At 38.3% G+C, this 27,421-nt stretch overlaps 1 protein-coding gene across 1 annotated transcript; it reads right to left on the bottom strand.

Moving 5' to 3' along the window:
• Window positions 1-552: 552 nt before the first annotated feature.
• Window positions 553-20,977, bottom strand: LOC145775523 (cholesterol 7-desaturase nvd 1-like). Its single transcript, XM_082586819.1, has 8 exons — window positions 20,667-20,977; window positions 18,431-18,600; window positions 17,954-18,139; window positions 17,087-17,265; window positions 7,280-7,405; window positions 6,701-6,817; window positions 3,426-3,599; window positions 553-2,996 (listed from the first exon to the last, which is right to left on the bottom strand). Exons 1-8 carry the CDS (start codon window positions 20,975-20,977, stop codon window positions 2,832-2,834), a joined length of 1,428 nt encoding a protein of 475 aa, XP_082442945.1. The 3' UTR covers window positions 553-2,831.
• Between the last annotated feature and the right edge of the window lie 6,444 nt (window positions 20,978-27,421).

Here is a 27,421-nt window from a genome sequence, read left to right as displayed (position 1 = left end):
TAGCCAGATGTCTTGGAAAACGATATAAATTCATACAAATTTTTATTATGTTTTTAACAAAGGGCTCAACTTCGGAATCCAAACTTTGAAAATTTGGGGGGGGGGCATGACTCCTTTCGCCACCCCTGGCTACGCCAATTTAGGTCAACTTACTGTATTTCTTCAACAATGGATTTTCATGTCTGTTGAACATTACGTCTAACTAAAGAAATCGTCTTACAACAGCTGAAAGTGATCTACGTGATGCTTAATCTAATATCATTCCTATCATTGAAAAACCGTCTGTATGTCAGTGATATCTAAGTTTGAACGTAATTTGCCAATGCTTGACATTTGTCACAGGACATGTGGGAGGCAGCTGACTCGATGACTGATGCTGCTTCTTGTCTGTTGTGAAGTTTCGAAGCGGCCTTGTACCTCATTATTTTCACAAAAAAATGTCTCTCTCCCACCTCTCCCTCGCTCTCTTTCATGCAGCTTATAGATTCGCAATAACTTTCAAATTAGAAGTTTTTTACAGTTTTTAAAACATATTCAAGGAATAAAACCACAAAAAATAATACTTTGTATTTACATAGACAACTGAATAATCACAACGCATTAATATTGTACACTACACTATTTACTTTTCTCATGCTTGCAAAAATAAAAATATGACCACAATTAATCTCGTTGAATGCAAATACCTTGTGATGTTCTTCAGCACAAATCAACAGAAACAGACAAGCGCAAAAGCAAAGTTGTTTGAATGTTTAAAAAAGTATTTATCAACATGAGGCTGGCAAAGGTTGTCAAGAATTAGTTTGACGACATCAAGCCTAAGAAAACAGATTTGAATGACTACTGTAGATAACTTCATTTATCAACAAACTTGGAGCTAAATTTTGGAAGCGCACGTCTACTGCAGATGAAAGTGCAAAAAATTGGGTCCTAATGTTTAAAATTTTAGAATTATGAATAAACCGCATAAAAATAATACCTGTCTCACAATATTTGTATTGCATAGATACACTGTTAAACCAAGAATGCATAACGTAACCGGACGTTTCGTTAACCTCAACAGGTTTCATTGCGATGCACTGCAAAAGCATGTTTTTGAATGTTTTGTACTTATACTTATTGTTAACAGCACATTTGCAAATCAAAACTAATAGTTATAAGCCTAACCATGTACGGTACATCAGAAAGCACAAACCTGCTACTAAAAAAAACATTAATAATATTAGTACAATTGATATTACTCGAGCACTACTTGCTATACAGGATGAAACCATTAAAAAAAATAAAAGAACAGTCGGAAATATGATGAAATTTAAAGCGGAGCGGGCTGCATCGAAAATACTATGGATCATGCACAAAGGGTAAACTATTAGGCTACACGTGACCATAGAATTAACAAAGAAGAAAGAGAAGCATGAGCTGTAAAGAAAAAAAGTGTAGGTTTCAAAAACAAAAAAATAAAATTTTGTTCTTGTTAATTCAATGATCATGTGTAATGATTTACGTGTAGAAAGTGACAGAAAATAGTATTTGAATATAAAAATGGAAAAGTTAAGTGCAGTATTAGTAACTGCAAACAACAACAATTAGACCTCTTCGTGAATATTGGTACAATTTTAATGCCATGGAAGACATACACGAGAACTATTAGCTCACTTCTTGAAATTAAACGGTGCAGTTTACTACAGCTACTGTAGCCTATGTATAACCCTATACAGTCTCTTTACGAAAAATATCAACGCAGATTAATTAGCGTGCAAAATCAACAAAACATAAATTAATAAAATATAATGGTGAATAAACGACACGTTACAGAGATCAATATAAAATGATGTTCATTTTTTTTCTGCTTTTGCCAACACGAAAATTAGTATTTACCTTGGCACATAGGCTTACCAGGCTACTACAACAATGCACTGATTATGTTTTTCCGTGCCAGTTTTTGAATGGATGGTGACAATAAGTGCAAAACTTTCAAAAAACCTGGTGGCAAAATAGTTGTTGAAAGTTTCAGGAAGTTTTCTTTTTTCTGTCAAGTTTCAGGACTTCAGAAGTGAAACATTTTATTTAATTTTGAATTAATTTTCCTCGTTTGAAACAGGGTTTGAATGCAAGGAACGTCTTTACTTCAGTTTACGTCATGAATATTGAAGCAATTGGCTTGTCTGTAGCCGGCCATAGTTCATACAAACCAAAACAAAACGTGCATGTAGATGTAGGAAATATTTTGCCAACAACCAAGCAGTCATTTCGTTTGGCTAGGTAATTTATGACGCTGTTTCGGTTATTGGTTCAAATCGTCACAACCAAAATACTTTTACTTCATATAACTTTAAAGGTAATTTGTAAGAGCATGGGTATTATGAAACTGTAACTCCCATTTGTTGGAACCTTAAACATTTGGTATTGTCGCATGCTAATCTAATCGTTTAGTCAGAAACGACACAGGAAAATGTAAAAGTAACTTTGGTGGTTTGTATCCGGAACACTTTCACTTCATTCCGAAGTAAAGCATCTTTTTAAGTTTAACAATGCCACACTCGTTCATGAAATGTTAGGCTACTGTCACCCAGCTGACAGCCAGTTTTTCCAGTTTACAGTTTTAATACGAAAATGCTAAGCTTTTCACTCCAAATTTACAAACCAAAAAGTTTGACATTAAATTGATGATTAAACATTAAAATTGTTTAAACAGTCTCTAAGCATTCTACAAAATAATATACGAAAATGCATAATATAATACGTATAGTTAATACGTTGCTTGACATCTTGAGGATTTTCAATTTGACTTCGATTGCGAGTTTTTTTCTGTACTTTTTCAGTCTAATTTGTCACCACTGGATGTCGTCTTCGGCTTTCATTTTTAGTCTTGGACTATTTTCAGTATAAAACTGAGAAAACCACCGTCTGTATTGAGATATTAGTCTGTCTTCTTTGACAAGCTTTGGCTTGGCCCGAAACATCTTGTTATTCCATATCATGACGTCACGATCAACCTAAAGTAATTCGTTACTCTCAGTATTGGAGTTCTCATCAATCGTTTCTCACTTAGCAAGCTACTAGGAAATTGAAATAGGATGCACAGATGTTAAGTTAGTAGTTACAATGAGTTTGTTTCATGTTCCAATAAAATCGTTTTGAAATAAAAGTTTTTACAACTAGTGACACAACACATGAAAGTGTTTGCAAAGATATGTAAACATTAATTTTGTTCAACGATGGTTAACTTTCAATTACTCGGTGAGGGAACTTGCAGAAAAAAACACAAATTCATAGTTTGCATGAAATTGCTATTTTAGATATGATACTGATACTTACGCTTATCTATGCAAACCAAACATAAAAAGATTTGTTTAAAGAAGTGTGTACACATTTGATGATAATTTGAAAAGATGAGACTGATGGCGGTTTAGCTTTTGACTTGCCTGAATTGCCTCAATGTACATGAAGATCTTGGCCAGCCAGAGAGGAACCGTCCAATTTGCGTATAGGTTGTGGGTAAGCACTTGATGTAAAGGTTCTTGTGGTGTCAAATGCTGAACAAAGACTCCTTTCCATATGCCACTTGTAAAGTATAGGTGCACCATTCCAGGCCCTATCTGTGAATTGTTCAAAGCCCCTTTGTATTATGCAGACAAAGCGTTGTTGTTTTCATAAAGTACAGCACAACGTAACGGTTAATACGTCATTGTCACATACATTATTGAATAAAAGAATCAATAAATCTAAGCACATCGTAAAGTAGGAATAAAGCAATCAAACAGTCGATTTCAAAAAATAAAAATCTAGCCAAGAAAGCAAAAGTAGCCAGTTTTACATCGTGTTAGCGTTGTCAAGCATTGAAATATTGTTGAATAGGTTTAGCTTTTAGTAATTTAATGACTTTCTAAATTTCGCTACGAGCTTCATGGGGCGCTGGTTGCTGGTTTCGTTTCTGGTTCTGGAAGGGTTCGGTTTGAATCCAGGTAGAGTCATCAATATCATTCTATTACAAATACGATACAAATTTGAAATTGCAGTCGCTAAATGTCCGAGGCAATACAATCAATGGTGCAATTCGCAGTGGACTCATTGACAATAATTCTCCGCATCAACATTGTCTGTGATTCTTATCTTTTTAAATGTATTGCTTTTTTGTTTTGCATGTTTAGTTGTAAATATTATGGACCTAATAATATGATTACATCGGTTTCAACTTTTTATTCAGTAAAATTTGAAAAAAGTGTTCGGTTGGTCGACAATTTCTATTTCGAGTTTGCAGCTATGTAGTCCAATAAGTCAACTACTCTTTCATAAATCAAAGAGTTCTTTTTTAATGCACATAAAAATGCAGACCATTTCCACATGATGCATGAGTGAAAATGCAGCAATAGACTACGTGATTACAGACGATGTGCCATAGCAGCGAATCTTTTGTTCCAAAAGCATGTTATTCATGCTCATGATATATTGCATGAGTCAATGATTACCACTCAAAAAGGGAACATACGAGTGAATCATGATTACTAAAGACGTAACGCTCTAGTAGACATTATTTAACGCATATTTGACGGTATCAGAAAAGCGCTTTTGTGACAATTTGACAACTCAACCATACCTTGGCGATACACGGTTTGTTAGAAAAACGTGAAAACTCCATGGCATTCTTGAAAGAATTTCGGACCTTAGAAAAATGAGCAGGTCTACTGTTGATATGTCAAATTTCAAAATACTTTGAAATAAATCCGGTTGATGCAGACCGTTAGCTGCGCGTGTGGACTTGTGACATGGAACTATATACTTACAAGGTCACATTCTTTCACTAACTCATTATTTTCGGGATCATTAGCGAGGTTCATTGGTTCAGTTGCCCTCTTCTGGTTAGCTTCGTCCTCAAGTTTGAGACTTCCGTAGATAATTATTTTCGAAGTTTAGTTATTACAGACAAGCCAAGAATTTTATGTTCATCTTACTCTGTATGCGCAAAGGCGTTAACGTTTTTATTCCAATTGGCTTTGTGTTTGAGACTGAAGCTGCATTGTATTGTACAGTATAATTGTATAGAAAATGGATTGAACCAACTTGCTCTCACGAGATCTACAACCTTGAGAAAAAACACAAAAAGTTGCATTTTTTTCCATCACTGCTCATACGCAATGCTTTACATTTTTTCTGTTATAATATTTTCAATTTAATGTTGCATTCTACCCATTGGAATCGACTCTGGTTGTCTACAGTAGAACCAGAAGGGCAAACACTCACAAGCACCACGGAGCTGGTGTTTCTGACGAACTGATATTGATAATGTCCAGTAGAATAGATTGTACAAGATGTCATATGAGAAATGCCAAGACTGGCATGATGCCCACGGCGCGTTAACTAAAGTCAGTGCAGAATCAGAGGATTGATGGTCAGTTTGGTTTCACGACACAAACAAAAATTGCTGCAAACTAGCAACAGCTAAAATTAGATTTTCTCTCGCGTGGTCGATAAATGTCACGTTTGCATTTTGCAACACCGAAACATCGACACGCCATGCCGGACAGTATTCATCATTAGATGATTTGGTTATTACAGTTCGGTATTTCCAACATCGTGCACTTTGCTCATCGGTAATACATCCAGCGTCCTGGATTTTTGGCATTCTTGTTTTTGTTCCTCTCGTGAGCATGTCATAACTTCTTCCAAGTTTTTCGGTTCTGTTTTTCTCTGCTATGATTCGTCAAACTTGCCATGTGCTCTCACGAGTTTTGACTGCAGTAAGAGGTGGGAAACTGATTCGTTTTGCTTTGTCATGCAGTTTGATGCTAATCTGACATCTTCAAATATTTAATGACCGCAAATATCGTGATTTGTTGTTCCTGATGGCACCGCCTCGAGCGCTTTTGTTACCACACGTGTTGCAATAGCGGTGTCTAAATTTTTATTTTTGTATCTTACGCAATGTTCAAATTTTTTTCGGATATTAATCAATATTTTCAACATAATTGCATGTTCAGAAAGGCATATTACGAAATGATAGGGAGTTACCTCAAGAGACTGTCAAATGTTTTTGGTTCGGCTTCTTAATATGTATATCTGCTAGGCAGGACTGCAAAGTTTTTAAAAGTTAGCTGGGGATTGATAACGTTGTTACATCATCCAGTTGTTTTACTCAGCAATCACTACGAGCTACTACCACTTAAAGTCGTCATAAGTCTTGTCATCTGTAACAGTAAAACCCATCCGTTGCTTCGCTATTCAAAAAGACGACACACCCTGTCTTCAAACAATCAACAAAGTTTTTATGACAAAGCATAGCACAGTTGCGTTTTTTTTGCGTTCCTAACAACTATCATAATTGGTAGATTTTTGTAGTGTCTTTCGCTGAAGTAGTCAGCAAGGAATTTGTAGCAAAACATGCCCAAGAAAACATTACGCAAGACGTTGTCAGCGAGAGACATGGTAAGACGCTGGGCGAAGCTAAAATCCCCTTCCACATTCCACAACTAGAAAAAATATACAACACATGGCTGGTATGCGATTCACTAAATTGCGCTCAAACGCCGACTTTTGGAATTGAGACCAAGGCAAAAAAATCTAACTTTTGCAAAGTTAAAAATCGTAGCCTACCTCAAGAACAGTAAATAGCCTGAATTTAAAGCACTACCACACAACAAAAAACAAAAACATTATAGTTGTGACTTCTTAGTCAATATTATGCAACTAATTTATACCATACTTGATGAACTTTGAAGTCAAATGTAAAACATCTCCACTTCTTCATAATTTCAAGGTAATGAGTTAAATCAAAAGAAGAAATATGCGGTGTTTCTTTTTTGGAACCAACGCTGATGGCCTGAAACAGTTGTATATGCATTAACTTAATAAATTTATTGTACTGCATTGTTTTTACGGATAAGCAGCTGTGGGCATAGCGCCACACAAAACATAAAAAATTGGTTGGAGATATACGATGTTTATTTGTTTGCGAATAGGTTGCAATATTTATAATATCCAACCTACGAGCTATTTATTGACTCATGGAAGTATTTCATATTTTTACATATTCGTCTGGAAATGACGCATATTTTTATTTCCCTCATTTGAATGCATAAAATCAGCAATTTTGCATAGTCCATTCTATAGGCTTTGCAATCAAATTTTTTCATTGTGTTTGTGTGCAATACAATAGAGAAGTTTTAATGTAGGTTCCTCAAATTAATAGAAACTTATCTCACGGTTTTGCAGATCGCATACCTTTAAACAAAAGGTTTAAGCAAAAAGGTCTAATTTTATTTCTATATGCATAATGTGTCACCTTAAAAATATGATCACAGACATTAAGCCAGGATGAGAATTGTTTCGATAAATCGTTTCCTGCTGTGATTGAAGGAACATGAAGATGGCTCAAATGTGCCTGGTCGGATCCATTTTCTGGCAAATCCTGAAGAAATGTTTAAGATTTTTATCTAAGTTTTGTTGTACTACAAGCAAAACATACCATATAACCACAGGGCATTTATCATGATTCAAAAAGAAAGTAAAAAAAAACTATTTGACAGTTTTAACTGAATTCATAGCTATCATCATCATCATCAAACAAATAAAAAATAGTGAAAACTGAAGCAACACCCGTCATTGTTTAGGATAAACATGAAACCCTGATCAATAAACAATGGGCATTCGGTCTCATTCCTTACCAACTGGCATTCAAAATCGCGAAACGCAATGGCTGAGAACAATGTAGTAGCCTACACGTACAGTCAAGAGGCTAGCAATTAAAAGGATTTTTGTTCTGTTTTTGGACAGTTAACTTACTTTAATAAGCCTAATGTGATTTTATTTAGCACAAACAAAGAAAAAGTAACCGGCATGGCCAGGGCCGTTGAGAGAATATTTGGGCCCGGAACCAATAAGATTCTCGGTCTCCAATCAAGACACTTTTAAGAAAAAACGCACCACATCCCATGAATACGCAATGGTCACAAGTTTCCGGACTCCTTGGAAAGGTTTCGGGCACCTAAAATCATCCCGGACCCGGGTCCAAAAGTACCCCCGGACCCCATTTCAACGCTGCTGGGTATGGCTTCTGCGTTACTGATTGTGTACGCCTGTTACGGCCAATCTCTGTACAAATCAAACGTCATATAAAACCGTTCAAGTCTACTGAATATTACGTCATGGAAGTTGCTAGAAAATGTGCCAAAATTGCACCATCGTTCATAGACTTGTGTCAAACTTGTTTGGACTTGTTTGGGCCTGTTTAAACAGGAAATATTACATCAGCTTTAAACACCTGTTGGAATGACTTCATAATTGTCTTTCATTTATTGCGTCACAGTTACTTTCTACGTGAATTTGAGATATTGATATCTATTCTGGTCATTCGTAAAATGATTGTTTGAAAGTTGGCCGCACATTTAACTGTTGGCTTAGTGCTTGCTAGCTGGACAAAGGTTCCGTCTTTTATCCAAGTAATCTGTTCTGTAGTGACAGTTTTCAGTGGTGTACGCGTTGCACCCCCTCGTTTTTGGTAGCCGTGGGCTAATTTTTACAGAAATACACTGTTTGAAAAGAAGTTCAAGTGTGTGTTTCTTCGGTCATTATATGCAGACGAAAGGATCCGGGAACTTTAAGTTACAATTTTCCCACGAAGAAATTATGGTTTACCGCTGTGACCATAAAAAATAAAAGACGAAGTTAGTTAGTTGCTAGGCCAAGAAGCACTTAGAAGCAAAGAAATAATAAAAGAAGATCTTGTTGGTTGGTAGTCTAAAGAAGCAAAGAAAATTAAAGACATTTCTTCTCAGTTTGGTACAGAAAAAAAATAACTTTGACATTCATTGGCAAGAAAGAAGATTAAAGGCAATCCATCTGTGCTTGAAGATTCAAGTGGAAGAATCCAAGCAAGTTTTGTGGACGTTTGGACTTCACATACTCGTACAGCTACGGTATCGTGCATTTAAATTCTTTTTTGTATTTTTACGGTCTTTGCAGTTAAGTTTTTTATAACTACTGTAATTTGTGTGTTTGTGTAACTTAATTTTTTAATTGTTAAATTTAGCCCTAACATTTAATATGTCTACACTCGGTGGTGACAGGGACTCGACCGCCGTCGACTCGACTGAGTTTAAGCCTGATGATGTTCTTTGCGGTCGGGCAGGCCATTCTGGGGAGGGACCCATTAACGATGAGGCTAAGTCAGTTCGAGAGGCCCGGCATCTTAGACGGGATATTTTGACTCAAATTGGGAAACTTTCTGTAGCCCTAGGTTCTTTGAGTGATAAGCAGGAACTGTTAATTTTTAGATCTAAGTTATATACTTTAGAAGAGGAATTAAGGCATTTCCATGCTCTTTTGAGTAAAATTGTTAACTCTGCAATCTTGGCAGAACTTCGTGATAGGGTAGATCCCGAATTTAACTCGTTAAAAAATAACTTCGAACAAAAAGAAAGTGAGTTCTCAGATAGGTTGGATGCTGACATACATCCTGAGGATAGCGCCTCAAATGTAAGCACTAGGATGTCTGAGAGCTCGTCACGGATAGTTGCACAAATTAACCTACAGTTAAGACGAGAGGAGCTCCAGATCCAAGCTGAGGCCGAAGCAAGAGCTGCTGAGGCCATCGCAAGAGCTGAAGCCATACGAGCTGAGGCTGCCGCGAGAGCTGAGGCCGACGCGAGAGCTGCTGAAGCCATACGAGCTGAGGCTGCCGCGAGAGCTGAGGCCGACGCGAGAGCTGCTGAGGCCGCACGAGCAGAGGCTGCCGCGAGAGCTGAGGCCGAAGCGAGAGCTGCTGAGGCCGCCGCGAGAGCCGAAGCTAGAGCTGCTGAGTTCGCACTCAAAGACGCTCAGTTGAGGGCCGAACAACGTAAAGAGGTAGTTTTAGCTGAATATCGTTCTGAGTTGGGCTCCCGGCGTAGTTCTAGGAAGGGCTCTTCTAGGCATTCCAGAAGTGAACATCAATCACAGTTTAATTTACCTAACCTTTTCCAGACGCCTGTTCAATCCGTAAGTGGACCTGTACAATCCACATGTTTTCCAGCTGTTTCAGGAGGTCTCGGGGCCGCGGCTAAGGGTCTTCCGAAGGCTGTAGAGCCAAGGCCTGCAAATTACAACCGAACTCCTCCCCCAGAGCGTACAGGTCACGGGGCCGCCATTAGCAGTAATGCTTTGCCCCCTTCACAGTTTTCTGCGCCGCTAGTTTTTGATCGCCCAGCTACACGTAATTTGGGTGGTTGTGAGAGGCGTATCGCGTCTCCTGATTTTAACGTGTGTGAGGATCGTGATCGGGCTGTGCATGTGACTGAGCCCACTCAGCCCCTTAAGGGATATAGCTTGTCTTCTCCCGCTAAATCGAGTTCTCAACAGCAGGATTGCTTTTTTGAATACCAAAATAGTAGGACGTTCTTCGATAAGGCGGCCTTGATTGGTTACGATGGTAATAATATGCCATTTGTCTTCTTTAAAAATCGTGTTATGGCCTTGATGGCAGCTTCGCCCTTTAAGGGAACTCGTTTGACTTTGTTGCAAGCAGCTTGTGTTAGAACAGCTGCACAAACGATTGCTAATTTGGTTTCTGACACTCCTGGCTTGTCAGAGGAAGACAGGATAGAAATGTCGTTAGCTCGCTTGTCCCAACGTTTTGGAGTTCGTGGAGGTCTTTTCGCAGAACCAGAAATTAGAAAGTATCGCTATGGTAGCAAATTGACTTCTATCTCTTCCAGTGATTTGAAAGAGTTTAAAGATGAATTGTCGCAGTGTTTGCTTTACGCGAAAGCTTATGGTCAGCGTGATAAATTAGAAGGACGTTTTGTTTTGGATTTGGCTAAGCGACTCCCGTTTGACGCTAAGCAGCGTTATCTTGACTTTTTAGGTGATCAGTATGGTAGCACTGAGGAACCTACTTTTCAGAGTTTGTTTGATTTTGTAGTACGGGAGGAAACGCGCAAGTCGACTGATTTTAGCATTATGCTAATGGGCGATTCTGGTGAGTCGCAGCATTTTAAAAAGTTTGGCAAAGGAAAATTGCCTTCATGTCCGGTTAGGCAGACGTCGGTAAAACCCCATGATAATGTGATTTCAGGGAGTTCGCAGTACTCGACTGCTGTTGGCGCACCGCGCGGCGGTGTGGCCAGACATAGTGACATACCGGCGTGTTTTTGTTGTTCGTCACGTGGTCAAGTTGAATATCATTTTTTGTCTAATTGTAAAGAATTTTTGCGCTTGACACCTAAACGTCGGAGAGATGTCATTGTGAAAGCTGGCAAATGCTTGAACTGTTTGCGCCAGCATATGGTTAGAGACTGTAATCATGCAAACAACTGTCGTAAGTGTGGACCTACCAACGATAGGAAACACTATTTTCTTCTGCATGATTTTTATGTGACGTCACGTGATTCTCTGGATTTGGTCGGTAAAGATGATGCTGGTGCCAGAGTTCCTGTGCGTAATGTTAAGATTGGAAATGTTAAAGCAGCCTTTAACCGCGTTACTGCTGCTCGTGTTTTGAATCCAATGACTGGCAAATCGAAGTTGGTGTATTGTCAGCATGATCCTGGTTCGCAGTTGACCTTTGTTTCGAGTGACTTGGTGTGCGAACTTGGTCTTAAACGGTATGATAAAGCGTCGTTTAAAATGGATACTCTGGCTGGTCAGAAACCTACTTGTGCTGACCTTGTTAAACTCAACATCCAGTCGTTAGAGACTGATGAACTGTTTTGTGATATAACCTCGGTGGTTAACCCAGCTTGGGCTGACGATGTTAAGACTTTACCACATAAGCAGGATTTAAGTAGTTTCCGTCATTTTCATGACGTGAATATGTTTCATTTGAATGATTGTAGTACTGTAGATGTACTGATTGGCAATGACAACGCTTATTTGATGTGGGCAAAAGAAGAACGTGTTGGTGAAAATCGCAGTGAACCGCATGCTTTACTCACTCCTCTCGGTTGGTTGGCTTGTGGTGGTAAGTCACCCTTAGTTGAAAGCGTTGCTAAAGTGTGCAGAGTGCAGACGTCTTCAGAGTCGGATGTCATCTCTGGCTTTCAGCGTAAAATTGAGTCTCGCGATATGGAAATAGCAGACCTGAATAAAGTCATTCAGGATTTGACTTTGCAAAATGAAACCTGTGAATTGTCTCGCAATGATATTTTGGCTAGAGAACTTGTCGAACCGAATATTGAGTTGAAAGATGGTCGATTTGAGATACCTGTTCCGTTGAAGGAAGATATTGATCTACCTAACAATTTTGTGTTGGCGTCAGATAGAGCTGCTGCTTTAAGAAAGAAGGCTTTAAAACAACCTGAACTTCGTGATTTCCTTACTGACACCATGAAAGATCTTAAATTTAATGGCTATATTGAGCGTGCTGGTGAAGCAGGAAATGTCAAGGGATTTGAATGGTATTTACCATACTTTGTGACGTCACAATTAAAAAAGCGCATTGTTTACGATGGCAAGTCTGAATTTCGAGGAACTTGTGTTAATGATGTAATGTTTTCGGGTCCTGACTTGTTAAACCCTCTGGTAGATGTCTTGGCTAGATTTCGGCTTGGTAGATTTGGTCTCATGGCTGATGTGACTAAATGCTTCTTTCAAATAAAGTTACCTGAGTCGCAAAGGGATTTGTTTCGCATATTGTGGTTTGAAGATGATGACCTTGAAAGTGGAAAGATTGTACCATTTCGTTTTTGTGTACACCCTTGGGGAATAAAGAGTAGCCCGTATATCGCTTGCTTGGCTATAAAGAAAATGATCGAGCAGAATCCCAGCAGTGCTGGTGAATTGACTCTCTGCAATATTGCAAATAATATGTACATGGATGATTTTATATTTTCGGCTGATAGCTTAGAGGAAGCTCAGCAAATCACTCATGAATCAATTGCTTTGTTTGATAGCCGTGGGTTTAAACTTGTTAAGTGGAGTGCTAACAAGGAGTCTATGATTGTCTTGTCAAATTTGGATAATGAGATGCTTTCAGCTTTGATTCGTGACATTGACTTTCAGACTGAAAATATGACTTTGCCATCAGCGAAGACATTGGGTTGTGTGTGGCAAACCGAGTCTGACGAGATGCGTATCGCATGTTCCTTAAAGCCCTTAGCTAAACACACGCGCCGAAGTATGCTCAGTCAGCTTGGACAAAATTTTGATCCGCTAGGCTTTGGAGCGCCATTTTTTCTAAAAGCACGCCTTATACTTCAGCAATTGGCGATAGACAAGTTTGATTGGGACACAGAGGTCCCTGATAGCTTTGTTAAAGAGTGGGAGTCGTGGCTTCGCTCTTTGGACCTGCTTAAGGATTTTTCGTTACCGAGATGGTATTTTGCAAACTCTGGTGTGTGCAGTCCTGATGATATTGTTTCATATCAATTGCATGGGTTTAGTGATGCTTCGAATCAAGCTTTCTCTTCTGTTGTTTACTTACGTAGACTGGTTAACGGAGTTCCGAGTGTGTCTTTCGTTCTGGGTAAATCTACCATTGTTGTAAAAAATCAGTTTTCTTGGCCGATAGCTAGGAAAGAGCTTGTTGCCGCTTTAAATACAGCAAGACTCGTGAAGCAGGCCTACGAGGCATTGAAGATGCCCGACTGCAGTAAGTATTTTTGGTGTGATTCTCGGACTGTGTTGCAGTGGGTTAAGAACCCTGATTTACGTTTGAATAAGTTTATTACGCGTCGAGTTGAGCATATTTTATTGTTGTCTGGAGCCCAGGATTGGCGTTTTTGCCCTACCGATATGAACCCAGCTGATGTTGGCACAAGGCCAAATCTTATTACAAAGAAAGAGTTTCGAGAGTTGTGGTTAAATGGTTCTAGTCTTCTTTATCAGTGTGAAGAAATTCCATCTGTAGAAAACCCCACTCCAGTACCTGTCCATAGCCTATATCTTCGTGACGAAGAGGGGTCGCTTGACGTTGGACAGGGTGGCCTTCACAGATTGATCGAGGCCGCACCTTCTTTGTATGTTATGAAAAAGAGAATTGCTTATTTGGTTGCTTTTGTTGAATTTTTGTGCTGTAAAACGAAAAAGCGTAGCTTTATGAAGCCAAAACTGGACGCCTCTTATCTTAATAGAGCCTTAGACTTAACTGTGAAGTTTGTTCAGAAAAGCGTGTATGGCGATGTGTTACATTTAATGACCAAACGATCGCCGGATGCACTTGAGGAAGTGATAAAGCGGGGTAGTGTTGGCGCTTCGCAACGTGAGAAGGAACGCTTGAAAGGATTGCGTTCACTTAAAAAGTACAGACCTTGTGTAGATGATGGTGGTGTAATCCGCATTGAAGGGCGCTTAAGTAATTCTCCCGAGATTTCTCTAGAAGCAAAGCATCCGATTGTTTTGCCTTCGAAGCACCCCTTCACTAGGCTTGTTGTACTGTCGCATCATAATCGAAATGCGCACTGTGGAGTACAGCACACTTTGTTGTCTACGCGACAGAAGTTTTGGATCGCTAATGGTAATGCTTCCGTGAAGAGGTATCTTAATGATTGTGGTGTATGTGCGATTGAGAAAGCTCGGCCTATAAGGCAGCTCATGTCTGATTTACCTTTGTCTCGCACAACTGCCCATAGGAAACCCTTTTTTGATTGCGGCTTGGACTATCTTGGACCATTGACCTTTGTTGAAGGTAGGAGTCACAAAAAAGCTTGGGGACTCTTATTCACATGTATGGCATCTCGCGCTATTCATGTTGAGCTGGTTACGTCATTGTCGCTGAGTGATTTTTTACTTGCCTTTACAAGGTTTACAGATTTACGTGGGCAGGTTAATGCTATCTATTCCGATAATGGAAGTACCTTTCAGGCAGCATCTAAGAAGTTACCCGAGTTGATAGAATCAGCTGAATTTCACAACGCCCTGAGACAGAGAGAGATAAACTGGGAATTTATACCTCCGTATGCTCCGGCGCAAGGTGGCGCCTGGGAGGCAATGGTTAAACAATTTAAAATTGCATTTTTTCACATTTTGGACTCTTCAATACGTAAGCCCAGTTTTATTGAACTGCTTACGTACACAGGTAGTGCCGTTCGGATCGTGAACGAACGCCCTTTGGTACCTTTGAGTGACGACCCTAGGGATTTTACTGTCATCACCCCTGCCTCACTTTTGACCCCATACTTAGACCCATACTGTGCTGTTGGGCAACCACATGATCGTGACCAATTAAGAAGGGATTATCGGTTCAATTTGTCACTTTCTCAGCAGTTTTGGAGTAAATGGATCGATTTTTACTTGCCAGGTCTTCAGGGCCGGAAAAAATGGCTAAAAATGGCCGAGAATTTGGAGCCTGGTCAACTTGTAGTGGTAGGTTCTCTCCAAGACATTGGTAAACGTGGGAAGTATCAACTTGGGAGGGTGCATGAGGTAGTTCCACAAATTAGGAAAGGGAAGCCTGTGGTTCGTAGACAGGGATATCTATAACTACGGGATTGGAAACTCTGTGGAACTGAAAACCATTTTATACACCAGTAGGGTCACTGTTGTTTGTGCGCTGCTGTGATAAATACTCACATAAATTGACCTCAAATGGAAGCAAGTAGGCTATAGGCCTAGTAGGCTAAACGAACAACTAAAAGTGTAACAATCAATTCATCTTCTGTAAACTGTAAGGTCTACGCTTGCCTAGTTTGTTTATTTGTTTGTATTCCATTAGTGCAGTCATGTTGTATTTTGTTTGTTGCTCAAACATTACTGAAAATCTGATTCTGATGACATCGTAAACGGATTGGTTTCGTACTGGATTGGTCTGTGAACAAGTTGATGATACAACAGCATATTACACTGATTGCTGAACACTCCTCATTTACTTCTGATCCGATTTGCACTACGCACAATGCTAAAGAACAACAGTAGGCGGTCGGTTTTGGACTCGTTGCATTCATTCATTTTTTGGATTCATTGTTTTTTTCTATATTTGTAAATATACTTTTATCCATCAATTAAGTTTTGGTGTGAATGTACATTTTTTATTACTATCGTAAAATTGAATTTTGTATATTTTTATTCCATATTTTATTTGGTTAATCTTTCTGTAGTCGTAGTAATGTGATGACCCTACTGATGTATAGCACTGAATAGAGTTTCCAATCCCGTAGTTATAGATATCCCTGTTCGTAGAGCCAAAGTTGCCGTCTGCAACTATGATGAGAGTACGGGGAAAGTAAAAGTAGACTACGTGTTGAGGGATATTTCGTGCCTCGCCCCCGTAAAGAACACCTAAGTGTTAGGGTTTGAGCTTGGTTTTGTCTGCGGTGGCCGACCCTTGTCTGAGCCCGGAACAGTCGGTTATTAGCGCAACCATTGTATATAGCGTCATTTTAGCGTGTACCTATGGTACCAATTTCATGTATCGTGTATTATTTCGTATTGCTGTTCATTCTTTGCATGCCCTTTGTATTTGCGTATTAACTTAAACGTGAGTGATTCAAACAATTTGTGTATCATGTGTTTTTATTCATTGGCTCACGATTGTCCTTCAATTCTTTTTTAGTTATGCCATGTTAGACTGTCATAACTAGGGGCCGCTATGTTACGGCCAATCTCTGTACAAATCAAACGTCATATAAAACCGTTCAAGTCTACTGAATATTACGTCATGGAAGTTGCTAGAAAATGTGCCAAAATTGCACCATCGTTCATAGACTTGTGTCAAACTTGTTTGGACTTGTTTGGGCCTGTTTAAACAGGAAATATTACATCAGCTTTAAACACCTGTTGGAATGACTTCATAATTGTCTTTCATTTATTGCGTCACAGTTACTTTCTACGTGAATTTGAGATATTGATATCTATTCTGGTCATTCGTAAAATGATTGTTTGAAAGTTGGCCGCACATTTAACTGTTGGCTTAGTGCTTGCTAGCTGGACAAAGGTTCCGTCTTTTATCCAAGTAATCTGTTCTGTAGTGACAGTTTTCAGTGGTGTACGCGTTGCACCCCCTCGTTTTTGGTAGCCGTGGGCTAATTTTTACAGAAATACACTGTTTGAAAAGAAGTTCAAGTGTGTGTTTCTTCGGTCATTATATGCAGACGAAAGGATCCGGGAACTTTAAGTTACAATTTTCCCACGAAGAAATTATGGTTTACCGCTGTGACCAACGCCTACACACGTAACCTACTTGTATATGAGTGTTGACATGATGCTCTACTCTCCCTTTGTAAGTAAATTCTCCGTTTTCTATTTTCTCAATTAGAGGAATGTCCCATTCTGGTTCCACACCATCGCAGTGATACCACACAAAAATGGCCCCGTTTATTTCTTTGCACGGCCACGATTTAGTCTTTGCAAAATTTGGCACTGAAGAGAGAAACAAAATAACACGAATACTTAGCCTATGCACAATTGTAAGTTTACCTACAGAAGGTATGTATGCAACACCATTGACATAGCCTATTTAAGGTATTATCAGACTATAAAACGAACATTTTAAAAGCAAAATTGAAAAAAATGCTCTTTTCATTCAACTAAGACTCGTTGAAACTTTGTCTTAAAAAATTGTGATTTTAAATGAAATTTGGAGAGTAGCCTATATTGTTAAAGTTTTCGCACGTGATGTCATATGCAAAAAATATTCAAATGAACTTTACTAAAGTTTTTCCGTGTTGGTACTGTCTAAACACCAACGACACAAGTGGTAAAAACATCAGAAAAATGCTCAAGTCGTCGATTCGACACCAGTCGAGATCATACACTGTTGAATCTTGAAAAGACATTTAATACTGTACAATGCTAGAAGGTAAACACCAAGATCACAATACGAATCTTCAACCACTCAACATCAGCCTGGCTACAACAATAAACAAAACTTCACACAACAAGCATGTGATGATATAAAGTGGCCATATTACTGCTGATCCATCTCCAGTAATGACATTCGTTTTATTTTAAAGTATCTTTAGGATGTAATTTGGTCATTCTGAGCAACTTGAATTGCGATCAAACTTTGAATAATCTTGACGCTTGTTGAAATGTATGCAGCCAATACCTTTCGTTGAGTATGGAATGTCAACGCAAAGTCCATCACCGTCAAACTTCCATCCATGAAAAGGACACTCCAAGCACTCGTCGTGTACTAAACCCCCAACCGCAAGGTTGCCTCCCATATGAGGGCAATACGCGTCGAGGACACTGACTTTACCAGACTGGCCTCGAAAGACAGCGAAGTGCTCTCCTGATAATAAAGCAAAAGTTCTGATCAACACATCAAAAGAAAAGTATAAAATTAATGCATAAATTTATGAAGTAATTACATGTTTGGATATACACGGTCATGGATCTTTTGATGCAATTAAACATAAAAATATAGTACTCATACGAAAATAGAGCAATGTCTCTGCAACTTAGACTGGGAATTAATCTGAAAAATCACAGTGATATGGTTTATTGATTGATTTCAAGATTTGAACTTTTATCCAGAGTCATCACTAATTTTTTACGATGTATTATATGTATACTGGTTTACCTAATGCTGCTACTTCTTTGACCTCTCCAGTATTTAATTGCAAACTATCCAGCAGCCTAAACCAGCCGTTTGGAAACACTGGTGGAATCTCATCTCCTACTTTTCGGCGTCGTCGAATTAAATTTGCAAGTTCTTTCTTTGTTTGTGATCCATCTTCATGTTTAAGATATCTATAAAATAAACGCAAATTTTCAGACAAAACAATACTGAATTGATAGAATCTTGTAGGAATTTGTTAAGTAACAATTTGATAAAATCGGAGGAATCAAAGGTGTTCGTAAACGTTGCTTTGCTTTCAATTCAAAACAGATAATCTCCAAACGGAAGAGCTCCAGTATCTTTGCTTCTATTGGCTAGCCTATTCCCAATCTTCTTAGTTTGAGCTTCTGAGGCTGAGTGTCTATCACCTTTTACCACTCCAGGTTGACGATTTCCCCAACTGCACTGAAAACCTACTAGGGAGTTGCTAGTCTTTGGTTTCATCATCCAAGACCTTCCGCTTTGTTTAGTGGGTGGGAGATGGTGTAATTGTTGATTGTAATAAAGACAAGCCAGGACGGTTGTCGGCGTCGAGAATGAAAAAACGGAGTCCAGTGATATTTTAATGCCATTCAGATTTCCATTTGCAATCTGTCCAATTAGCCGCAGAGATGCTGTGTTGTATGTCATCTTCCATACAATATTTTCAGTTTGGTCAAAACATTTCTAATGTTTGTGTAAATTTATTTTTTTATTTGCAAGACTTTTTATTAATACTTGACAAAAGGCTAAATTTGATAAGTAAACACACGCACAAAAGAATGGCTACGTACGCTGGAAAAACCGGATAAAGCGTTATGTGTTTATCCTAAAGCGCATAGTTACCACCAAAGAAACTAGGTCTATTGTGCTGATGCCATATTGCCGGAAACTGTTACATGACGTAATCAGGCCCGCAACCAGCAAATATTTTCGGGGGGGAGGCATTCATTTTTTATCAAAGAACAAACATTAAAATGATGCATTGTGACATTTTTATGTTAATGTCCACGCCCATTGATAAAGTGTGTGGCACTACCATGTTACGGCTCAGTGGTCATAACTTATGTCAATCACGTTTTTGTTTAGTACAGCATTAAAGGAAACTAGCCTTTGTAACGTTTTCTCATTTAGCTATGACTACCCAAGGAAGAAAATTACGATAATACAGTAATGTGTTCAGTCGATTACAAATAAAATACAACATCTGTAGGCTACGAACTGCATTGGCACGACTCGAGTCATAAATTATTCAATAACATATATTTACATCAACATAAACAAACAGATACATATGAATAAACTTAACACGGTAATTACAAATTACAATCCTGAAACATTTTGTTGACTCAACAAGTTTTTATGTTTGTAGGCCCAAGGAAGTTGACTTTGCAAATGCAAAATGACATTTTAATTTAGAGCATAATGTCTAACTTTCTACTTGATTTGGCAAGTTCGTTTAACACCAATTCCGCGCTTGGAATTTGAGTACGATGGATTTGCATGAGAGTTAGTCCAGAAAGCCTGTCCTGCCCCACAGTGCTTCTAAGGTAACTTTTCAAGCGTCGTAGACAGCTAAATGTTCTTTCTGCAGAAGCAGTTGTGACTGGAAGTGTAGCCAAAATTATCAAGAGTTTGTAAATGTTTGGATAAAACTAACGCTAACGAAACAGATAATGAGGATGCCAGCCTAATTTATCGAACAAAATCGTTAGCATGGCTTCCAACCAGCGTAGCCTACTTTCGGTTTCGATAGTCTACACTCTACAGTATGGCTGTACGTGTACGACTATTCATTGTACATTTTATACTGCATAAAACGCTTAAAATTTTTTCAAAAAATTTTAGGGGGGGCAAATGCCCTCAATGCCCCCCCCCTGGTTGCGGGCTTGGACGTAATATTAGGACTATAGTGCACACTGAAAGTATGGTCTCTCGCTAAGAAGCTACTACGAACGAAAAAATACGTTAGCCTACTTGTTACGATGTGGTATGTTTTTTTTTCAATTTTTTCACATGTAATGTAATTTTCGTTCAAAATAAATATGTAAGCATAGATACACTATCTTAAAAGTACTTTTGTTGTAAGCTACCCAATGACCATTGTCTATATTAGAAAATTAGAGTTTAAAAGAAGTCTGTAGCCTGCACAGTTGGGAGAAGGAGTATAAGAACTATATATTCTGTTAAAACTAGCCAACATAAAATTAAAACATACCCGATGGATCCTAATCTTCTGATACTGTTGTATGGAAGGAAGAAGAAATTGTAGCAATAGTGCAGTAGCAAGGCAACTATCCCAACAGCGACCAACAAGATTGTGGCTTTCAATACCAGCTTTAGCGTCAAATAAAATTGAATGTCTTCTATTGTTATTTCCATGTTCATCGCTTGCATGTGTGAAGAGTTATAACCGATACGACTTTCGTGAATGCCAAACGTCGTAGCTATCCCGCTGAGAACGTTGTGCGTCGATGGGATAATGACATCCAGAAGGAAGTTTTGAAGTCCTGATGTTGTGTTAGACATCGTACGCCGATTATGAATCAACTATACCTTGAGCTGTGTGCATATAGTATTACAGCACAAAAAATATTGTCAGCTGAACCACTATTACAAACAAATTCAGCCTACCCTTTATTGATGATGTCACCAAAACCTTATCGTTCTGCAAAACGTGATAGAAGTCACCGCATGAATCCACATTGAGACCAGATATTGCATGTAAAAACCTGGGCAGTTCCTTTCAGTCAGAGATAAGTTGTGACAATTAACATTTGCAAACGTAACTTGAATTTGCAAAGCGTGCTTGCGTTGTCATATCCAGGCTATTTGAAAATTTAGATCAAGTGGACAGAAAGGCAAGAAAGCCAATATGCGTGTCCACCTTCAGGCATGCTTTTAAGTGTCCTGCCGAAGACACAGCCGCATGCTCTTGAGCGGTGTCGAACCGGCGCCCTTGCGAGTGCTGTCCCAGGGCTCTCACCACTCGGCTATGCAGCCGATTGCATGCTTCGATATGAACAAGACTATTGACAAGAGCAAAATTGATTGTTTTTGCACAAAAATTTGTTCCTCTTTGGTCACTGTTTGATAACGTCAAATGAATGAATGATCGAGAAGACAATTTTGTCTACGATAACAATTTTAGAATAAGAGATTTTAGGTATAAACAATTTTATAATAATAATGTTAGTTTTTATATAGCGCTGTATCCATCGCAGAATGCGTTGCTCTACAGCGCTTTACAAAGCAGACAGTGTCAATGCAATGTCAATGTACATTATTACCCGAATCCACTTCATTGCTCAGTGCCAAGCAGAAATTAGATTCAGTACCATTTTTAAAAAGTCTTTGGTATGACCCGACAAGGTATCGAACCCATGCCTACCGCTTCAGAAGCGAGCGCACTAACCACTAAGCCACCGAGCCGGTTGTGCATTTTTGTTCTTTTTTTCTATTACCCACAGCTCAAATATCAAATTCTTTGCAACCATAGAATAGCAATTTTAATTTTACACCACTGAGTTTTCAAGATATGCTTGTATAACATTGGATGCCTTGCATGGCATCCCTTGAATCGTTATCAAAATATATTGTTATGAGCTTTGGAAACGAGATTTACTGCAGCAGCAAAAAATATAAAATAGTTATGTATTTGCAATTAATAGTAGGCTGCATTTACACAAAGAACAAACAAGTACGTAGTAAATGCGAAGTACGCAAAAGTTATTTAACAATTACTCAATGGCGTTTGGTTGCGAGACGAAACTAAACCTTTCACTGCATAAAAACCTACATTTAAAAGTACAGAACTAACGTTCGCCTTTCCACTCAACTGACACAGCCTACTACGAAATTTACAAGATTAATCAAGCGATTGTGCATTTGAGAAAATCTGGAAATTCTGTCATAGGCTACTTAGATAAATATTAAGCTTGACAACACAAACCCTCGTTCCAAATACTGTCGAGCCGGAAAATTTTTTGTGCTATTTGTAAATCATAAAACGCAGATTACAATTTTAATAAAAGTCTTACTTGTTCCTATAACGCGCTACACTATATCGGTAGACTAATAACAAATGTAATCACTCCTCGATGTAGCTGCGAAGCACAGCGCTTGTTTCATTTACAACTAGCTGTAACTTTGGGGCAAAGCACTACATGTTCTGACATGATGCCAAACGATATCAGAATAATTTAAATCGTTTACAGATTTCAGGGCATTATAATAGCAGTTAAACAGGAACCTTTTTCTGTGGTGTTTTACGCAACACATTAGCTCTACAAACTAGACGAATGTGAAGTCTATTAGCCTAAAGGTGAAAATAGGGACAAACTGAAAGTGGGCCTGCACGCCCACAGTTGAATCTTGCGCAATTTAAAAATCTTTTAAATATGCAGTAAGATACGATTTCTTTACTATGTTTTCGTTTAGGTTTTCAGCAGGTTTTCAACTCCTGCCTGAAAATGTTCTTGCTCTATCATTATCTGGCTAATGACAATAGTTAGCCAAACAATCTGGTTTATAGAGTGAAATCTTAGAAGAATTGTTGCTTTTTTGGCGTTGCCTAACGTCAAAATTATTGATCAAAACGAAGTTAATCCAAATCGCTTTTACTGAATGATTGATCTCAGTTCTTTTGTGTATTTTCATTGTGTGTACAAACACACTCATGCTTGAATCTTGTAAGATCTATATTATAATAAACGCCGAAGTGTGACAATATTTGACCAGATTTGCTTTTGCTTTCTATATCATATCATTAATGACATTGGTCTGTATGTATGCGACATTGAGCTACACGTCATTATAGTGACTTGCTGATGGATCTACAAAAATCAATGACAAAATTAAAGAAAGATGCAATTGATTGAGTTTCGCTTTTAGCAGCATGATCGTTGCTTACTTTACATTGTAGATTCTAACGATCTGTATTAACCTGATGTTGCGGGTTCGTGGTGGCAATATTGATATTGCCACCACGAACCCGCAGCATCACGCTATTACAGATCGTTAGAATCTACACTGTAAAGTAATTAAAGACAGATGTTTGTTGATAAATCATTCAAATTTGCATGGTATAGCCTACCTTTTGTTGTTTGGTAATCAAAAAGTGAAAACGGTACTTGAAAATTTAACTTTTTAGTTTGTTTCATTAAGTCCGAATTACTGAAGTTCCTGCATTTAAAAAGTCAGCTTATGATTTCAACTATAGGCCTATATTAAGGTTGCCATACCGTCCGGAAAATTCCGGACATGTCCGGAATTTAGTGTTAAATTTTGCGTCCGGAAGGAATTTTAAAAACTACTCAAATGTCCGGAATTTTATGATGGGCGTTTTGGGGAATTAGAAAATTGTTTTCTAGAAAATTCGCTCAGCCAGCTCATTTCACTGCATCTGCAATCGTACTGTGCAACACTGCCATTTTTTTTTACTACGAGGTTGTACGGAATTATGATGGAACAGAGCGTTTTCCTTATCAATGATGTTTACCACTTAGAACTTTCTGGAGCTTTGGAACTTTCTTGAACTTATTGACCGTTGTGCTGAATCAGAATTGGTTAGATATAGATCACATGCTGCGAAAATTACTAGAACATTCCAACAGTCTATAAAAGCAGGCGATTTCGCACATATAATCAGAGATTTAATTGAAATGTCATAGAGGAGGAAGCCTAGTGAATTTTTGATATAGAATCCTTGACTAATTCTAATGGCTAATAGTTCGGTAGCGCATATATGGTCTCATGAAAATAGTCATGCACTGTCCGGAATTTTGCTTTTTCAAATATGGTAACCCTAGATGTAATAAGTAGCCTATATTTTCAGGAACTCGCAAACTTTTTAAAGCTAAGTCCTTCTTCACTTTCCGTTTTGCTATTGCCGGGGGAATTTTTTTTGTAAAAGACAAAATTATTTTGATTTTGTTTTCCAAAATGTCAAATTTACTCTAAATCTATTAACTTTTAGAAACAAAGGAAAGTATTTTAATTTTATAGCCTACCTCTTTCATGAGAAATTTGAAACACAAAAGCCTTTTATAAACGAAAAATATGAACCACGTATGGTAGCTTACATCTAGGATAAGCTACATATCAAATTAATTTTTGCTACAGGAAAAAGAAAGAGCGCCAAGGTAAACCAAAAACTATACACCTTCAAGTTGGCTTACATGCTGACGATGTTGGTAATCAAAAACATATAACAATTTCGGATAGCAAACGTCAAAAATTGCATATTTTCAACAGAACATAGAAGTAATGTAGAAATATTCATATGTTTATGTTGAATTGTTTAAACATGCTAAACCCTCCAAAGTGCCAATCGTTGAATGTAAAATAAGTTTAAACACAAAGTTCAGTAGGTTAATTGTTCTTTGCGTTCAAGTACGCAGTGCGTTCAATACGCAGTTGCTTGCCGCAGGTGCTTCCTATCTCCTAAACGTTTTTTCATATTTTGTTGTGTGTGTTGCGGTTTCTTGCCTAGCATAATTAACCGCCATGTGATGTGCCTTTCTCCTCTGCTTTGCAGTTTCATTCTTGTGCGTTTCGTTTTTCAATTCATTGTGTGGATCAGTTATTTTCAATGTAGATGTTATTGTAAAATCAGTTATTTCTGTTACTTGAGAAGGGATAACTTGAGTATGGCCGAAAACGTTCGTAGTTTATAGTTTTATGTTCACTCTAATATGATGTTAAATGCCGTGTGGTTGCTTGGTTTTATCCGTTTATGGTTAATATTGTTCTCACAACCAAAAACACTCGATAACAATTAGCCCCAATCTGATCGTTTAAAATTTCAGAGCAGGGTAAGTGGTGTTGCCTTTGTGTCATATGAAGCCTTTCTGTTATCGGAAGCGGTGGTTTGTCATCGGAAATGATGAGTGTAATTTGCTCTAGTGATGAAATCTTTACAAAATAAAACATTTATTGAATCACTGCTGCTACAGCTGCTTTATCTTCGATTGTTGTTTTGGTAAGTAAAATACATAGTTCAGAATGAGATTTGGTTTGCGTCATATGCAATTACCACGACTCAGAAATGCTTCAAACACACCAAGCCTGCTCTAGATAGCCTACGTTGTCAAATGCGAATGCAAGCAGACCGTATAAAGCGGTCCTGTTGGGCTAATGACAATGCCTGCTTCAAAGGTTTAAAGACTCTATCAGTGAGTGGAACTGCGAGAATAAAGCTTTCAATGCGTTTTCTCGGTTTGAGGAGATCGCTACAATCAATCAAATATTTGCTGTGTTTTACCCGTTATACTTATTCAAAAACACACAAAATTGTTTATAGGCCTAATCGTGTATCCTGAAGCTGCTGTAAAATAATGGTAGAGCTACGTATTACCTTGGAACAGTGTATGTTGCAAAGTTCACCTTAGCTGCCACTTCAAAGCTGAGTAGCCTACCTGCTATGTCGGCAGGCACTGTACGTCTCCGTCGCTCGCAACTACAATAAACTTTGGCGCTTACCATTACGACTACACAACAATACATCCGCAGTATGCATACCAGCAGCCAATTGCGGAAATGAAGCGGAAAAAAACGTGGTCAGTGTAGGCTAAGCGTGGTGCTGATGGTTCCCATCAGAAACCAAACTAATACAGTGTACCTTTTCACTCTTTCCACACTCGATTGCCAATATGCATATATGCTACAATAAATTGTTTTTGTTACTGCGCTTACATTTCTGTTGTTTGACTGATTTCAGATTTAACTACTTTTATTCAACAACGATTAAGTGTGGGAGTATATTTTTCTGTCGAAAAAAATTCCCACAACCACACTATTTACTGCACCAAATAAAACTTCAATTTCGTAACTCTTTAACGCATCTAGCGGTCAATATACAGTGAAGTACCTTCAGCACTTCCGACTGTTTGTCAGTGTAAAGTCAATGTTTATAAAATAGGCAAAATCAAATTTTTGATGTTGAGTGTCCGACTTCAAGCGCTTGCAACGCATATGGCATTGCTCAGTGGTATCAAGTCAGTTAAAAAGTGAATTTAGTTGCCTGGAAAACTGGAAAGTAGTGGTTGCTGAGAAAGGGACGATGCCTGACTACTGTTGTTGTTGTTGAATCACTGCAGGCGCCTGACGATTTTCCACACATGCGGCTGCAGGTGGGAAACGAACCAGTTTGTCCATTAAATCTCCTATCTGGTGATGATGGTGCCTGCCAGAAAGCAAGGCACCAATGCCAGAGGTGTTTTGACGATTCAACTTCTTTGTTGTAGAATCCACTGTGGCCGACAATTAACCTAATGCCGTCCATCAACTCCGTTAGATGTTACCTATGTTACCATTACGCTCAGGTGGTAGCTATAGCGTTGGCTTAGCTGCATAGAGCTTACCTGGCTTTGGATGGCTTCAGTTTTTCAACAAACATTCTTTTTAAATTTAATTTGTAACTCTATCACCAATCAAATGCATCCTGTCTTTTGCAGGACTGGCTGATTCAAATAAACCGAGGCAACATATCTTCGTTGGAGAATATCAACTCAAATGTGAAGAGTGGTAGACAAGAATTTTGTCACTTAAATTTTAGAACGTTTTTACAAAATAACTCCCGATTATTAAAAATGAATAAATATTTTATTAAAAAATGTAAATTGCAAAATTACGATAATAGCCTACATTTGTTTTTGCTTTAAAAGTGAAAGCAATTTATTGGTTGAAAAATTAGCCTACCGTAGGCTATATTTATCTTTTAATCTAATATCTGCTTTCATGGTTATCTAAAACTCAACTGGTGATAGACAGTTTTTGTGATTAGTTTATTAAAGCATAGTTTGAGCTTTCATCATCATCATGTGCCGTCTCTGAAACAAACGTTGGATGCCAATTGTTTCCACACGTCACGTTCTTCCGCTGCTCTTTTTGTTTCTCCAATGCTTGACAAGCTTTGAGCTTCAGGAACGGAAATGAAGTTAGTGGAAGTGCTTCCACTTTTGCTGTGCATCT

The sequence above is a fragment of the Aplidium turbinatum genome, chromosome 8 (assembly GCF_918807975.1).
Source record: "Aplidium turbinatum chromosome 8, kaAplTurb1.1, whole genome shotgun sequence".
Taxonomy (NCBI): domain Eukaryota; kingdom Metazoa; phylum Chordata; class Ascidiacea; order Aplousobranchia; family Polyclinidae; genus Aplidium; species Aplidium turbinatum.
This window is presented reverse-complemented; position numbering and strand designations above follow the sequence as displayed.